Source organism: Psittacula echo (assembly GCF_963264785.1).
Source record: "Psittacula echo genome assembly, chromosome: 7".
Lineage (NCBI taxonomy): Eukaryota > Metazoa > Chordata > Aves > Psittaciformes > Psittacidae > Psittacula > Psittacula echo.
Genome location: NC_137740.1, coordinates 64081522 through 64099171, shown reverse-complemented (window position 1 = coordinate 64099171; position 17650 = coordinate 64081522). Strand labels below are relative to the sequence as shown.

Below are 17650 nucleotides of genomic sequence, written 5' to 3'. Positions count from 1 at the left end.
ACCTGAGGACAAAGGAAGGTTGTGTAAATCCACTCACAGCCTTGTGTTTGCGCGCTAACGACAGGAGCGCAAGATGGGGCGTTACAGGTTGTTCCCAGGCTTGTTCTGCTTCCGTTTGAAAGCTGTGTTGTTTATTGCCCTTTTTTCAGTTCCAGTTGAAAACACAACGTTTTGAAGGTTTTGATAAGCTCATATGTGGCTCTTCAAAACGGATGGAAGTGAGATAGTGACGGAAAAGTTAGGAGGCAAAAAAATACTCCAGCAAGATAACCACAGCAGAAGCTGATGCAGAAATGAATACAGAACAGACTCCCTTCCTCCCCCCTCAGTATTGTCTCAGATTTAGAGTCTGAGTAAAATGCCAGCAGTAGCCAATACTGCAGACTGCCGAAGGGCCGATTCCTCTTTGTTAGGATAGGATAAGAATTAGTTTTCAGAAGACCAGAGTATTTGTTCTGAAGTATAGCAAAGTAGCTTGCAGGATGCCAAAAATGGCCCCATGTGAGGAGATAAGATTGATTTGTGAACCCCAAGAAGTATTCAGCACAGAAGCAAAGTTAGCTCCTTTTGAACTCCCAGCAGAATGTTCTCTATGCACTTAATCAATGAGTCCTTAAGGAAAAATACATAAGCAGTCTTGAGGGCTGGGTCAAAACTCTGTCAGTGCTGGAGCAGTGTTCTTGTCATGCTCCTCTCTGATTTGCTTTTGTGATCTTAGGTGGATAACTAATCAACTCCATCCAGGTTTGCCTTCCGTCACAGTCAGTGGGCAGGAAGTCTCCTCTTTCCAGGGAGACTCCAGTAACCATTAAACAGTTAGGCAAAAGTGCTGCTCTTGTAGTTTCCTGTGACTCTTCCCCCTTTCCTCCCCATGTTTCGCGTGGAAGCTAGGAAACTTGTGTATCTGAGTTAAGCATTTAAACTCGGGTAGAGTTTCAGGCTGAGAACCATCGTCCTAGAGGATGTGCAAAGGCTGCCAAGTGGTGTGCAAGTCCAGGAGGGCAAGAAAGAATGGATTCAGACTTAAACAGAGGAAGTTCAGGTTAGATCTAAGGCAGAAGCTCTTCCCTGTGAGGGTGCTGAGGCGCTGGCACAGGGTGCCCAGAGAAGCTGTGGCTGCCCCATCCCTGGCAGTGTTCAAGGCCAGGTTGGACACAGGGGCTTGGAGCAAGCTGCTCTAGTGTGAGGTGTCCCTGCCCGTGGCAGGGGTTGGGACTGGATGAGCTTTAAGGTCCCTTCCAACCCAAACCAGGCTGGAATTCTATGAACCTGTGTGGTTGTGTACCTCTTGTCTAGTTAGTGTTTTGTGATACCCAGATGGAGGGTCCTGCTTGGCGTTCTGGCAGCTGTGAATCCTTTCCTCATTGCTGACTTGGACACTGCTGGAGGCAGCCCTTGCTTACAGAACTTACCTATCTGTGGATGTCTGTCTTTGCTCAGGAAAAGTGAGCAAATAATCCCTTAAAGAAATGCTGACCTCAAGTCAAGTTGAAGAAGGTAAAGACCAAATCTACATTGTATTGCTGGTTCTTCTGGCATGTTTCTGAAGACATCAGCTGGAGATGAGCAGGAAAACAGCTAAAGCACTTATATATAGGATACATATATAGGGTTCTTTTCCTTTGTATCATTAGTATAAATAATGTTCTTGTTACTCTGCAGTATTTGCTGCTGCTCATGCCAAACCACAAATAAAGGGATACTGATCCAAGTGTTGGTTAATGTTTCCGTCCTAATTGAATTACGGCTTTTGAAGCTTGTATCTTCTAGTCTAGGAAAGAGAGCTTTGTCCTGTCAGCAAGATGGGAATTTAATTTCTGTACAAGTCCAATACTTACATTTTTCTGCCCCTTGGAATTCCAGGCTTTAGGATCATTACAGTAGGATTATAGGAGAACTACTTAACTCTAGTTGTAGAAAACTTTATAAATGATAACTATAGTAATTCTTCCCTGTTTAGAGGTCTCAGAGCAGAAATGCAATTTGGGTTAATAAGTAAAAGAGTTGGAAAATAAAGCTGCTACACATGCACCCTTTTATAAAGTGTTTTAAAAATAAGTGTTCTATATAAGCATGTGACAAAGTATGATAGATCAGATTCCAAATGTTTGCTGGCACGTTTTCAGCTTGGGCAGCCTAATCTGATTATCCTATTTATTTTTGAGAGTATTACTTCTGCCTTGTGCCCACACATTTCTAGAATCCCAGACTGGTTTGGGTTGGAAGGGACCTTAAAGCTCATCCAGTTCCCAGCCTCTGCCACGGTCAGGGACACCTCACACTAGAGCAGCTTGCTCCAAGCCCCTGTGTCCAACCTGGCCTTGAACACTGCCAGGGATGGGGCAGCCACAGCTTCTCTGGGCACCCTGTGCCAGCGCCTCAGCACCCTCACAGGGAAGAGCTTCTGCCTTAGGTCTAACCTGAACTGCCCCTGGTTCAGTTTTAACCCGTTACCCCTTGTCCTACCGCTACAGTCCCTGATGCAGAGTCCCTCTCCAGCATCCTTGTAGCCCCCTTCAGACGCTGGAAGCTGCTCTGAGGTCTCCACACAGCCCATTTTAGCAGCAGTTCAGCAATATTTAAAGTCAATAAGGTTTAAAAATAAAAATTATTTAAGAAGAGTAAAGAACTCCAAGGAATTGCTTTGTCTGCCCCAGTATCACTGTATGTGTCAGTGTCATCTGTAACTCTTGTGATGCCCTGTGTATTTATGGAATGTCATATTTCTTTGCTTAAGGGTGTCAACATCAGATGACTGTGTGCTTCTGCAGAAGAAGATGACATGTTAAAAGGCAAAGGAGAAATCCTCCTATCTTTATGTTATTTTTTCAATTATCAGACATTTAATAATATTTTAACACTTCATAGCTTCATCTATCAAACCCTTACTCTTTATAGCATAGAGTCAAGAAATCCTTCATATTTCCATTTTCCTTCTACATGCCGATTTCCCTTTTTGATGAGGATGCTCTGATGTCTACACAAACTTCCTAGAAATCAGTAGTTTCATTGTGAGCTTTGTATTTTACCATTGTATTAAACAGTCAGACTGAAATCTTTCGGTATGATTTTGCACATTGGTTGCACATAGGTAAGTTTACTTGTTGCTTCTTAATGTTGCAGCAGATTTAGAAAGTTGCGTTGGCATGTTCTTGGAACAGATACCAACGTTCACATGTGTTTCGAGCACTGAATGTACTGGGACTTTTGGATGCAGATTGTCACTCTCATCATTACATTTCAGGTTCATTTATTGGACTTTGAAAATCACCTTTTAACTAAGTTTCCAGAACACTGCTGGTCTCAGCTAAAATTAGTTCCGCTGATTTTGCCAGTGATTAAACTTCAGGCAGTAACAGCTGCTAATGCTGATTTCTCTCCTATGATCAAAAAAGTCAGTAAAGCATTCACTTTTCATTAATTGACATGTCTCTAATGCAAGTTTGGGTTTTGCTTAAGCAAAACCCCACAATTGAGGGTTCAATTGGGACGTTCAGTTATGGGGATACAATGGCCTAGTTTTGATTTCGGCGCTGAGTTTGTTTCCAAAGGCAACCGAGCTTGCTTTCTCTTTCAGTCTGTTTGTCTTCTTGCAGGAAAATAGAAGTGAGATGCAAATGTATGCGTATGATAATGATCCTTTATGATATTAATTAAATGACTGTCTATATGAGTGAGCAGTTACAAGTGTTACTTAGTATTCCTCCTGTAGCAGAGCAATTTGATGCACAAGTGATCAAGGCAGACATAAATATTACAGCGAGGAAACCAAAAGCTTCTGTTATACCTGCAATGCAAACCTAAGTATTTTCTAAAGCTTTATGTTTTGATTTGCAAAGAAGGAAGATAATTGTACTACTAAGGTGAGTAAAGGTAACTTCAGAGTGTAGGGGGTTTCACAGACTCTGGAGAGTGCTGTGTGTGCTTACTTTTGAAGTAACAGCAGTCGTCATGCTAAGAATCAAGGCTGTGATGTGAATTGCTCTGTTTCTTTGCACTTAGCCAATTGGTTGAATGATTGAAGAATGTCCAGTTAGAGAGAAAATGTACTGAACTGTTAAATATAAGTGGAGAGGATAGCTGCACCAAATGTTAAACCCTTTCATTTCTAAAGGCTGAAAATGAAATCGTATGTTAGTCAACAAAATGAAGAGATAACAGTGAATTCAACTTGGAGCAGATCCACGAGAGCTGTGCTTTGCTATGCCTTCTATGAGTTTGCTCTATTAAACCTCATACCTTTGGATGTAAAGTATTGTTTGCAGTGATGAAAACGTGATCTTATCGCAGGGTAGAGTGTCCCTGGAGAAGCCTCAGATCTGGGAACCTTATGGTATGGTGGAGTTTGAGCCTGCTTTAAGCTGTGTGCCTTTTAATGTATATACGCTTGTGTTAAATACGTGAATAATTCATGGAATGCTGGGATGCTATTTGGATACTTAAGCACGGAGTGTGAGTATTTGCTTTGGTTTTCCCTATGAGGGTCAAGGTGCTTCTGCAGAGATTAGTTGTGTCAAGAAGTTTCATGCAGAGTTTCCAGCAGCTTCATTTACCACCCAGAGCTCTTCCAACGGGGAAGAGTGGCTGGTGTCTATGGGAAGCAAGTAACATTCTTTGTTTTCTATCGTAATAAACCTCTTGGAATTTGCAGTAACACCTAGCAGAAATGCGTTGCTGAGGTAGAGCCATCAAGCTCAATCTGAAAGTTAACGTATCAGGAAAGCAGGGTTGTGTAATTTTGCTGTTCTGTTAATCTGTAATGCTTTAACTTTGCTTCTATAACAAAGTGCATGAAGAATACCACAGTTTCGTTAATACAGACATATTTGTAACCAGCACTTGCGTGGCTTTTGTGGGAGTGATCTTTTTGTTAACAGACAGTATTTACATACTGCAGGGAAATCTGAAGACCGTGAAAATCTGTAGTGGTTAAACTGGTTTGGAAACCTTGCTTTCCAAGTATCTAGTAACAGATCCAGGGCTGCACCTCTGAGATGCTGGTATACTATGGTATTACTGCAATACAAAGAATAGTCTTACTCTCATTGGAGGCTGTGTAAGGAGTGCAAGAAGCTGGAAAGGGGTTTGTTCTGAGAGAGAAGCAGGCTGTCTTAGGGGGAAAGCTAAGGTTACGTGGAAGATGAAGATGTAGTGTTTAAGTGCTGTGCTGAAGGCAGGGAGCTGTCAGTGCACAGCTAGATGATGTTTACCACAAGATCATCTCTTGGCCTTTGGATTCATGTTCTTTATGAATGGTTTATGTGGCTCAGAGGAGAAATAAGTCTTGTGGCTAAAAGCTGAATCTTTTCCCAGGTATGTTTCAGCTCCCGCCTTGCCCATGTGCACACCAGGATTTGGGATCAGGTCTGTCGGCTTCTCAGCCACTGTCTCACAGGAGACTGCAGCTCTGGAGCTCCTCTGACGTGTTTCCTTATCTCTGCACAGAAACAGAGCCCCATCTTCCAACCCTTTGGGCCTTGAGGACTTTGTTTTGAAGATACCATAATAATGTAAATTGCCAGTTCTTGGGCATGGACGCAGAGGGTCGCCTGAAGAGTTTATCCTTTCTGAGAGGAGAGGTGAGAGGCTTGTGGCTTGTCATGCTGTGATAAACTGAAAGTGAAGCGGGTTTGCAGTCAGCTTGTGACTTTGCTCACGTGTGCAGCTCTTTGTCTTAGTAACAGCAAACATACCTGGTGATACACACAGTAATCCTTTGAGGGTTTCCCTTCTGAGTCCCTTTTTAGTTCTAGAATTGGGTTCTCCAAAGGCTGACCATGCTATTCCCCTGACGTCTGTGGTTGTTTCACATTACATCGAGTTTTCTCTAGCCTTCATTGCCTCTCAAAGCAGGCCTAAACTCCTGTGAAAGCAGTCTTCTCCTTTTTGAAATGTTTTGGATGAATTCCTAGGATGTGTTACCAGCCAGCTCATATAAATTACTTGTAAGGATTCTCATCAGTTCGGATTTCCAGTCAGGAAGTGCTCATTTGATACAAGGAGCTATTCTACCATATATAAGCATGAGGGAGAAATCCGTATTCTCCCATATTCTGTCACTGCTAAGCAATAACACAGACCTGGCTTCTGGAAAACAAGACCCTAGAGGTATCGTTTTGACATCTTGCGGATCTTTTAGTGCCACAAACCCCCCCAGGACTAGAACTTGCTCATTTGGTAATGAAGCTTCCACTTGCAGTAGTTAGTAACTTTACGTGGCGTTTGAAGCGCTGCATCCAACTGCTAGTGCTTCATGCAGCAGAGTGAATGCAAGAGGTAAACTGCGAGCTAGGCGATTCAGGTAAGATATTAATAGGAAGTGCTCGTGCCTTAGTCATCTTTTCCTTAACTGAGATGATTTTTAAACAAAGTCATTAGTCTGGGTCAGCCAATCTCATGAAAACAAATACTTGGAGATTGAGATCTCTGGTCTTTGACTGACTAACAATAATAAAATCAGTTTCACGTTCAGATATACTAGAAGATATCAGGGGGAAAAAAACCCCAGGTACTTGTTTTCTGTCAGTAAATGAACACTTGCATAGCTTTGAAATGAATTGTTTAGTGTGCTCATTACCCTCAGAAAAAATAACTACGTTCTCATTATGTTCACTTGGTGAACATATGTATCTTGCAATGCATTTAATGTTACTTGCTGTGAGGGAGATTACAACTCTTTTTAAGGAAATTGGGTAGATTAATGGAATGGGGTGGGTTAAGTTGCTCTCCACATGGATTCCCTGGCATGCCCAGCCTACTCCTGGATTTTAATTGATGTACATGAAAGCATTTAGCTGAGGATGCTCTGTGAAGGAGCTGGAGTCAAGCAGGATCTAACCTGTGTATTGCAGGGGCTGTAGATGTGCTGTATGCTAAGCATGGGACGACGTTTTGTGCCCATAATCATAGTCTGCATGTGAAGCATTGCATTTTAGCAGCTGCACTGCAGCTCTGTGTGTGTTGAGCTGTGGTGATCAGGTGTTTTGGGGCTGCTCGTAAGAAACTTCCCCAACAAGGCAGTAAAGATTGACAGAATTCATGGCAAGAGAGAAGTATCGCTTTGTCTTATTAAGAAGCCTGTGCAGTTTTAATACCCCAGCCTGTGGGCAGAGCATGAAGAGGGCTTTTCCGATCCCTATTCTGGCTTTGAATTACCAGTAGCAAAGATAGACTTATATAGAATCACAGAATGAGCCCAGTTGGAAAAGACCTTCAAGATCATCAAGTCCACCCATCACCCCAGGACTGCCAAGGCCACCACTAAATCGTGTCCCATGAGGATTGCTAAGGACTAAATACTCCTGCTGTAACTCAGTGGTTTCAGTAGGAGTTCTTCCAAGAAAGGCGTTCAAAAATTGGGATAATATCTATTTTACTAAGACAATGTGAGACCTGCAGGACTTTTGGGTGACTGCTTGAATTTACTGCAGTCCCACCTTTTTCTTAACATTATGCCCCCTCTGCCTGTCGTGTGCTGTCCTCACCCCACAGCTCTGGTTAGTTTTGGAGCATTCCCAGTAAGCATAGTGCTTCCGTAACTTCATACGTTATATTGCTGAATGTGCATTTAGTTAAAAATGGGATTTAATTGCAGGAGCTGCTTCTGATTTCGGCTAAACCGGTGACTTTGTGAGATGGGAATGAGCTGGCTGTGACGCTTTTAATGGAATTAAAAAGGCAGTGACATTTCTATACCAGAAATTCCTGTCGGATCCCTGCAGAGCGTGTGCCAAGCCTGGCTTGGTTTACCAGAAACTGCCATGTCAGAAACAGGGCTTCCAACTGCAGGATGTGTCCTACCCCAAATGGCCGCCTTGGAATCACTTTTTGGGAGTAATATTAATTCAACTTCTTGATGAATTCCTCACTGTAATAATAAGACATGCTGGTTTAAAACTTTTACAGCTTTTTCATTCATAGATGGTGGTGAAGAGTAGAGCTAGTATTTTATTTTTTGTGGAGACTTTTTAATCACAGCCTTTAAAGTAGAAGCTGAGCAATAAACATCTAATGAATAGCTTATCCCAAGTTTATTCTCAGAAGCTATGTTACTGTGTTGGGGCAGATCAGCATAACCATTTAGCACTAAAGTCTCAAGATTTAAACCCAGTAGCTATCACACTGAGAACAACTGGCGTCTGTGCGTTACATACGAGTAGGATATTTTTGAGGGATACGTTTTAGGATGATGTTTTGGCATAGGTTTAAAATCTAATAAACAGCTTGGGTTTAGAGTTCTGCATTACTGCATGGAGATCTTCAGTCTTCCAGTGTCTGAAGGGGGCTGCAAGGATGCTGGAGAGGGACTCTTCTCCAGGGACTGTAGCGATAGGACAAGGGGTGATGGGTTCACACTGAACCAGGGGCAGTTCAGGTTAGATCTAAGGCAGAAGCTCTTCCCTGTGAGGGTGCTGAGGCGCTGGCCCAGGGTGCCCAGAGAAGCTGTGGCTGCCCCATCCCTGGCAGTGTTCAAGGCCAGGTTGGACACAGGGGCTTGGAGCAAGCTGCTCTAGTGTGAGGTGTCCCTGCCCGTGGCAGGGGTTGGAGCTGGATGAGCTTTAAGGTCTCTTACAACCCAAACCAGCCTGGGATTATATGATTCTCAGAACCTAAATCAATATATATTAGTCAAAATGAATACATTGTCTTATAGAAGAGGGTGTGTTAGGGAATTAAACCATTCTTTAAGAATTTTTTAGCTTATAATAGTCTTTGTCTTTTAAAAGACATAGAAGAAACCATTGTCAAGGGTTATTATTGAAGGAATTCCTTAAGGTAGTCATATTTGAGGGAGTCATCGCAATGCATATTGAATTGTGTTCTGTTGATACAGACCACTTGGCTTTCCTCACAAAATGAAGTGTTCAGATTGATATGGAATTAATTCCTATGGAAATAACAACAGGATAATACTTTGGTGGGGCCCATAATCATCAGTGTTGTGCGAAGTTGCAGGCTTAACTCTGAACTTACAAGTTGTGCAGCTATGCCACAAGTGTGTACCCGATGTGGGCTGAATACACTTCTATCTACTTACTCATACCTCTATTTCTTTCTCCATCAACATAGTACCTAAATAGATTCCTACAAAAATACATGATACTCTGATTTGCAGCCATTAATGATAATAGATTTGTACCTACTTTATTTTTAATGACATGAATCTGGCTGTTTATATAAAACAATATATAATGTATAGGTTTTCCTTTACTATACAAATAGCATCTTAATTTGAAACCCAAAGTTCATACAGCTCTGAGAAGTGATGTATTATGTACCCACCTCCTCCTCTGGGGAACTTGAGTCTTGCCTTTTCAACGTCTGGAGAGATCAAACAACGGCTCCTCTGGCAAGAAGGAGAATTTATGTAGCAGAATAAGCATGGGGTTGGGACCGGCAAGGTCACAGATGCCCGGATAATGCTCCTCACTGTTGAGGTTGGGTGTCTCAGGATTCCTTTCTCGCAGTCCGAGGTGGTTTATCTGTATTTAGCTGAATGCCTGCATTAAGTGTTGATTGCAAACCCCCCCTCCCTCCTAGAACTTTCTCCTCAGTAATTTTCTGCTTCCTGGCTGCCCTACCTGACTGTATTTGTTACATATCCTAAATGTCTGACTAGCCATAAGCTGTGGAAAACCATCAAGGGAACCAAAATGAATAGGAAGAAAACACCCTCACTAATTTCCTTTTCTGACAGCTTAACAGACTCAAAAGCATTTACGTTACGTTCCCATTCAGGCAGTTAACTTCTGAGTGGTTCTTAAACACCAGGGGCTTGGAGCTGGAACAGCCACCTTGGTCAGCAATCCAAGATTTAGGCAGATAGTGTATTAGGTAGAGGGTATAAGCAAGTTTGATATAGTATATGTGCTATTGTGTGCTGTGTGCCAGTATTGTTTGAGATCTAATTCTGGGACACGTTGCGCCCCATAGTCCTTTTGGATTTCTGCAACTGTCGCGCTTGGAGCCATGCTCCTGCTGCAGAATTCCAACAGGAGCAAACATATGGGGATTCTTCCGTCCTTGGCTTGCCCCGCCATTTGTTCCATGGTTTAAACCAACTGGTGCTGTACCCAGTGGAGTACATCTGTTGCGGTTTATTACTAGAAATTTGCAATTCATTTCACTTCGCTACAATAATTATAATATTCATGGCCAAGGGTACTGCATGGAGCAATTACAAAAGAGAATAGGCAGAACCTTGCTTGAGTGTATGTGTGATTCAGGACCTCCTGCTTGGTTTGGGTGCTTCGGTTACTCACCAGCCTGTCACCGATGAGTCAGATGTGCTCTGACAGTTGAGCTTGATCATCTTGAGAAATTAAGGTAGCAACCGAGATGCTGTGACATCCCTGAAGTGAATGTCCCTGCTCCGTTTTAATTAAGAATGAAAGCAATTAGCATAAACCACTGGTGAATGTATTTGGTTGCTACATCTGGGGAACAGCCAGAAATGGAGCAGAGTCTTTGCCGCTGAATTCCAGAGGCACATCTGATAACACCCTCGAACTCTTCCTCATAACATTAACAGCACGTAGGCAGCTAAATAGTCTATACCTTTTGGAATGCTCTAACCTATTTACATATATGTCCAATGTTTCTTCGTGCTTCAGGCAAGCTGTGAATTACTCCATTGGGCTCTGTTGCTATTTGCAGATAGAAGTTGTAAGTTGGTGAGATTTCTGTTTTGTTGAGTCCTGAGTAAAGAGTTGATTAGAAAGTGACCCCTTTGGATAAATGAAAGTCCCCAAAAGCATCAACACCATAAAATCTTAATCCAACAAGTTACTTCTTTATCATTATCACCCACTCACGCAGACATTTGAAAAAGGGAAGCATCTTGATCTAATATTCATAAGCCCATCATATTCATCATGTTCAGTCTCCGTTTCTGTAAGTCAGTCTCGCACATCTTTCACATATAGTAACAGAATAAGTACAGCCTATTCACCACAGTGGAGAAGTGTAGTGCTAAAGTCAATTTGTTTTAAAGGAAAACTTACAAAACCAATTCCAAGAGTTACAACCAGCACTGCGCCTGGTTTGGTTCTCCATCACAGCTCTGAGTCTGAATCTGTCACTTGTGCGCTGTTCACGCTCACCCTTTGAATTCAATGAGGTCAGTTTTGCCATGGAAAGCTGTCATTTACCTGATTTATAGAAGAGGTTGGATTCCAAATATCTGGTTTGATTTTTCATGTTATAGTAGTGCCATGAAAGACATCACAAGCTTCATTCTGTCTGTATCGTCAGCCCGTTGCTGTCACTTAAAAGTATAGCTATATTCCCAACATTTCATAGGATCATAGAATCACAGAATGGTTTCTGTTGAAAGGGACCCTAAAGCTCGTCCAGTGCCAGCCCCCTGCCACAGGCAGGGACACTTCACATTAGACCACTCCAAGCCCCTGTGTCCAACCTGGCCTTGAACACTGCCAGGGATGGGGCAGCCACAGCTTCTCTGGGCACCCTGTGCCAGCGCCTCAGCACCCTCACAGGGAAGAGCTTCTGCCTTAGATCTAACCTGAACTGCCCCTGGTTCAGTGTGAACCCATCACCCCTTGTCCTATCGCTACAGTCCCTGATGCAGAGTCCTTCTCCAGCATCCTTGTAGGCCCCCTTCAGACACTGGAAGGCTGCTCTGAGGTCTCCACGCAGCTTCTCTTCTCCAGCCTGAACAGCCCCAATGTTCTCAGCCTGGCTCCATACGGGAGCTGCTCCAGCCCCTGCTCATCCTCATGGCCTCCTCTGGACTTGCTCCAACAGCTCCATGTCCTTTGTATGTTGAGGACACCAGCACTGCCCACAGTTGTTTGTGTCCTTGCGAATAAATCATTGCAGGAGAAGTGAAGTTAACCCAACTGCTCACTGGGTGTTGAAGGAGGTTCTTTTTGTGAAGGGGAAGTCCGATTTTATACTGAAATGATGAAACATCCAGAAATAACCCTGATCCTGTAACATATTTTTGCTTGTTTTGCTTTGCGAGAGTTCCTGGCACTGATGTGATGCAGCAGAATTATATGTTTCTATATGCTGTGCATAACAAACCTCTGGCAATGGATACCATCATCATGGCTACTACATAGAATTCTGTTTTTTAGCACTCCTAGAAATGTCTTGAAGTATTGATTACCTAAGTGGTGTGGACAAGACAGATCTGAACATATTAGTATGAAGTTGGGCTCTAATGTTCCTTAATTGTGTTTTGGTTTGGCATAGCCCTATTAATAAGTGTGAGAGGTGTTATTAAAGAGGCTTTGAGGCTTTTGGGGGAATTTTGCCTGTATTTTAATAGTTTCTGTTCTCTTTCTACAGAACATCCTGGCTTTAAATCCCCGAAAACAGACGCATGCAACTCTCCATTCAACTGCAGCAAAGAAGCAAGTGAAGAAGCACTGGAAAAGGAATTCTGACAGAAGCTGTTCAGTAAGTGCACATTTATGATCGTATCTGAAACATGCAATAAATCATTGAGGCTGAAATCTTGGTTCTGTGAGAAATGCCAGTTTTGTTTCCTTTGTCTTTCAGTAGCCAAATTTGGCTCCTGCTTCTGTTCCTGTTGATACAAAGTGACTTTGTGATCAGCTCTTTACTTTTCAGAACCCAGTATTCAGTGTTTCTGCTATTAAATATCATAATTTTCTCTCTAGATATTTAGATTCCTAGTCTCAGTGTGAGATTTGCCGTAATCCTATCAGACTTTGTTGTCTTGTTGATCTCTCATCTGATTAGAAGGTTTGCAGTGATTTGACTGTCTTCCTACAGATTCTCTTAGACAATCCTCTAAATTCAGAAGTCTTTTAGGTAGACTGCTACGTCTGCAAACTCTTTCTATATGGGCATAATGTTAGCCAGTATGACCGGCAAATACTTACTGGGAGGAGCAATGCGCAGAGTATCTGTAGCATTTTGATGCTACATACACTCTAATATAGTTCTTGGTTTATAGCATAGAATACAGCATATAGAATCTCTCCTACTATAGCTCATATTGATAGACTCAAAGGATGCTTAAGGTTGAAAATGACCTTAAGATCATCCAGTTCAACCCCCTGCCACGGACAGGGACACCTCACACTAGACCATGTCACCCAAGGGCCTGTTCCTATTTTCTTATTCATTGGCTTAGCTAACGTTATAGTAACTGGAAACTAGTGTACAGGAAAAGCTTCTGTTTGTGAACTGGGAGGATGATTTTGAGATGTCTGATGCAGTTACTGCCCACAAGCATGTTTTGCTGCTGCACGCATAGGTGAGCTGCTCAGCAAGAAGCTCCTGGGCAGCTACAGTTTACATCATTATGTTTTCAGGTGACCTGAAATCAATACCAGGTTGTAAACAGCTCTCTTTTCAGAACCTGTTTGTTAGGAAGCTCAGGTATCCCTGCAGCAGGGCAGCTAGGCATTTGTGCAGTACCCTGGTTAGTTGTTCCAGTGTAAATTGTCCTAGTTAAACTTCTGACTGTAGCATATATGTATATACCTTCCTAATGGGTGCATTAACACTGATTTTCTAATGCTTCTAGACTTTAAGATCATTCTTGGTTATTTCTGAGTTTTCCACCATATCAGCCTTGTTTGATCTTTCTAATCAGTTGAGACATAGGATGTTTGATATGTGAAGATTTTGCTGTTAATTGTGAAAGTGCATACCTTTCTAGAAACTGTCTCTCCTGCTGTCTTCCTGCTCTTAGCTGTGGGTGCAAAGCTCATGGTGCATCAGATGTTCTTGGATACCTAAGGTCTGAGCTTCTAGGGCTGTGCAAACAGTACTGATTTTGGGTTCATCTCTAGCTTGTGTGCCTTGGCTGGATTTTCAGTTGAAAGAAATTCTGCACGTTAGCAAATATTGCAGGATGCTGTTTTGGCATAGGTTTAAAATCTAATAAACAACGTGGGTTTAGAGTTCTGCATCACTGTATGGAGGTCTTCAGCCTTCCGATATCTGAAAGGGACTACAAGGGTGCTGGAGAGGGACTCTGCATCAGGGACTGTAGCGACAGGACAAGGGGTGATGGGTTCACACTGAACCAGGGGCAGTTCAGGTTAGATCTAAGGCAGAAGCTCTTCCCTGTGAGGGTGCTGAGGCGCTGACACAGGGTGCCCAGAGAAGCTGTGGCTGCCCCATCCCTGGCAGTGTTCAAGGCCAGGTTGGACACAGGGGCTTGGAGCAACCTGCTCTAGTGTGAGGTGTCCCTGCCCGCGGCAGGTGCTGGGAACTGGATGAGCTTTAGGGTCCTTTCCAACAGAAACCATTCTGTGGTTTTATGATCTGTGCAATTATTAGAACCCTGAAATGTTGAGATCTGCTCGTGTATTGCAACTTACGGGGTTAAAGGTTAGAGATAAGGCAATAGGTTTATCTGTACGTGTACACACCTTAGTCACAAATAGTTCTTACACTTCATATTATGATTTATTTGGAAGAATGTCCCTTTATTGAGTTTGCAAGTCATGCTGAAAAATATGAAATGCAGAAGAAACTGTGAAAGGGGTTGTCCTGGGTTCAGCAGTAGCAGTCAGTTTTTCTCCTTCCTAGTAGCTGTTGCAGCACTGTGTTTTTGACTTTCAGCCTGGGAACAAAGCTGATAACACCGATGTTTAGACTGACCAAGGACTTTGTGAGTCTCATGCTCTGCCAGGGAGGAGGAGAAGCCGGGAGGAAGCAGGGACAGGACGCCTGACCCAAACTAGCCAAAGAGGTATTCCATACCACAGCACGTCATGCCCAGGATGTAGAACTGAGAGTTCCCAGAAGGGCTGGATCACTGCGGGGTGGGGGCGAGGTACCGGTTGGTGAGCGGTTGTATTCTCTTCCCTTGTTATTTCCTTTATCATTATTACTATTAGTGGTAGCAGCAGTGATTTGTGTTATACCTTAGTTATTAAACTGCTCTTATCTCAACCCGTGGGAGTTGCATTCTTTTGATTCTCCTCCCCGTCCCTCCAGAAGCGGAGGGAAGAAAGGTGTGGGGGGGGTAGTGGACTGCGTGGTTCTGATTTACGGCCTTGGCTTAAACCATGACAGGAGTGGTGCTTGTTTTGAACCCAGGAATGCTCCCGGGTTTTAGAGTTTTCAGACTACTCAGAAATATGTAGCCTACTTTCACTGTGCAGTATTTACCATACAAATCACTATTGTGGTAGAAAAAGCCCTAGAAAACTCGAAACCTCCAACCTAAACAAGGTACCCCATCACATAAAACGCATTTTGAAAACATGAGAGACTTTTTACATACTCCAGATCATTGTTGTTGAGTGGCTTTAAAAAGCAAAGAAGACAAAATGATGGAATCCTTTCCTAGTGTTCTTAAGATAAGAAGGGTAATATGGGAAAGGAGACATTGAGCACAGTTTTCTGTCTAAAAAGCCAATGGCAGTAAGGTTTAGGCCTGCTAATGAACAGGCCAACTCTCTTTGAAGTCCATAAGGAAGTTTGCTTTTCCCTAAGATCTGAATTGGGCGTTTAGCTTTGTGTTCTTTTAAAGCTGTACTGAGCTGCCTGTGCAGAATTCCTTTAGAGGGAAGGTGGGAGTATGAAAATACAAAAGTAATTAAATGAACAGCCCTCAAAACTCTGAACAAAAGCTGCATCTGCTGAGGGATGCACGCAGTGACTTTGTAATGTCTAATGCACTTCCAGATGGCAGACTTACATATTTCCTCCAAATAATTACACAAGCGCAGTTTTAACTCCTAGCCTGCTCAGAGACACTTTGGGTTGCCCATTAACTAAGTTCTGAAGTGGAAACTCAAGTGTCAAAATCTCAGCATTGGGAAAGCCTTCTAAAGGGAAGGTTCAGTTATACTTGCAGGGAGTGCTATGGTTTATTTACTGTGTTAGCAACTGAATTTTGCTGTAAAAATGATTCATAGCTGTAGGTGCAAGATCAGTCAGCTTTCAGAAATGTTAAGTCAAGATTTAGATCAGAATAGGTAAACTCTTCATTGCTGAGTCGCCCTTGGTAACAGTGCTAAACCAAAGCCTTAACACTCTGGTTTCTTCTGGGTCATGCTGAAAGGTGGTCTCAACACATGCCACTAGTCTGTTTGGGGAAACAAAGGTGGTCAGAAAACATTCAAAGTAGAAGAGTTTGACATGTCTGTAGTTAATCCTGGAGAAGGAAACGAAATTTAGATCACATTAGGTCATCAATTTACCCATAAAACTAAAGCAAAGAAGTAAACTGTGGAAACAGTAAGGACTTGCTTTGGTTTCAAGGTTTTCCTGGGTGCTTCAGGAGGATTTAGACATCTGATTTATGTGTCTATTATTTCTGGTTTCCAACTCTCTATAACTCAGTTTTTGCGTGTATTTTATGCTTGCTGACATTTAAATTGTGATGGGCACACGTTGTGTGCATTCGTGTTACACCCAGCACGCTGAATTTCTTGCTTTATGAATAGAGTTTCTAAGCGTTACAGGACAAGTTCTGTTTTTTACCTTGTAGATGTGCAGATTTGTTGTTATAACGAAATTCCCCTCTGCAATTCTTATAAATCCCTTTGTTACTGGGGAATTCCGTGGGATACTGTAGTCTGGTCTATTTGTGTAATCATAGAATCAAACTGGTTGGAAAAGACCCTTAAGGTCATCAAGTCCAACCTTTAACCCAGCACTGCCATGGCCACCACTAACCCATGTTGCTGAGGGCCTTGTCTACGTGGTGTGTGGTACCTACTAAAGATGGGTGAGAAGATGACATACACCTACCTATGTATTCAGACTTTCTGCAGTTTCTGCATTTAGGAATACTAGTAATAATTGCTCCAGATGGAAGAGTTGGACATATTTCAACAAGACAAGAAAGGTGGAAAGGAAATGGGGTCTAAATTGTTTTGTAGCTAGTTGCCGTAGCCTGTAAGTGTATTGATTTTCTGGCTGTAGTTGCATTGTTCTTCATTTCTTAACAGTTGCTAAGGCCAATCAGCATTGTGCAACAAGAGCCTTTCTACCTTGAACAAAAGCAGTTTTAAGCTCAGCTGGTTTGTGGTTTTGTTTGCAGGGGCCTCACTTTTGGGGTAAGTCTTGTTAACTTTCCAGCCATTAGAGAGAACCAAATTCTTCTGTGCAACGGTAAGGTCCAGCTACCAGGTTGCTCTGTGCTAACGGTGGAGAGTGAGATTTGCAGTTCATTGCAGGATGTAACTGATGATGTTTGTCTTTAAATTCAGAGAACAAGGTTACTCCCTTCAAACAGTAGCAATAACAGCTATACCTTCAAGCTGCTTTCCACTTTGATAGTACTGCCATGGCTGTCGCTATTCTATAGGAACATCTGGAGTACCTCTTGTTGTACAGTTGTCCAGGCTTACATAGAAAAACCTGTAAATAAGGTGATTCTTCCTCACCTACAATTAGTCTAAGGCATATATAGTCTAATACTTAGACTATTAATAAGTCTTAAGTTTTGCCTTCCAGTGACATGGAAAAATGCCACGTGTTTTTTGTGCCCAATCCCATATCACAGTTAGCAGGTCACAAATAACTGGTTGAAGCAGAAATAGTGCCGATTGCAAAGAAGTAGATCTGAAACCCAGTTCACCCAAGGCCTGAAATCAGGAACCTTCATGAAGAAATGCTTTTTTTCCAGGGAATAATGTGGCCCTTTCTAGACATGTCTTGATGATAAGATTAGATATTTATAAAT

General features: G+C 42.6%; 1 protein-coding gene across 1 annotated transcript in view; it reads left to right on the top strand.

The window, feature by feature from the left end:
• The window catches only part of DPYD (dihydropyrimidine dehydrogenase), a gene marked incomplete at its 3' end in the record, with an annotated part of 352887 nt that overhangs the window by 10785 nt on the left and 324452 nt on the right, over positions 1–17650 (top strand). Inside the window, exon 2 of the mRNA XM_080623761.1 lies at positions 12316–12426. Coding sequence (XP_080479887.1) covers positions 12316–12426 — 111 coding nt within the window. The remainder of the gene's footprint in view (positions 1–12315; positions 12427–17650) is intronic.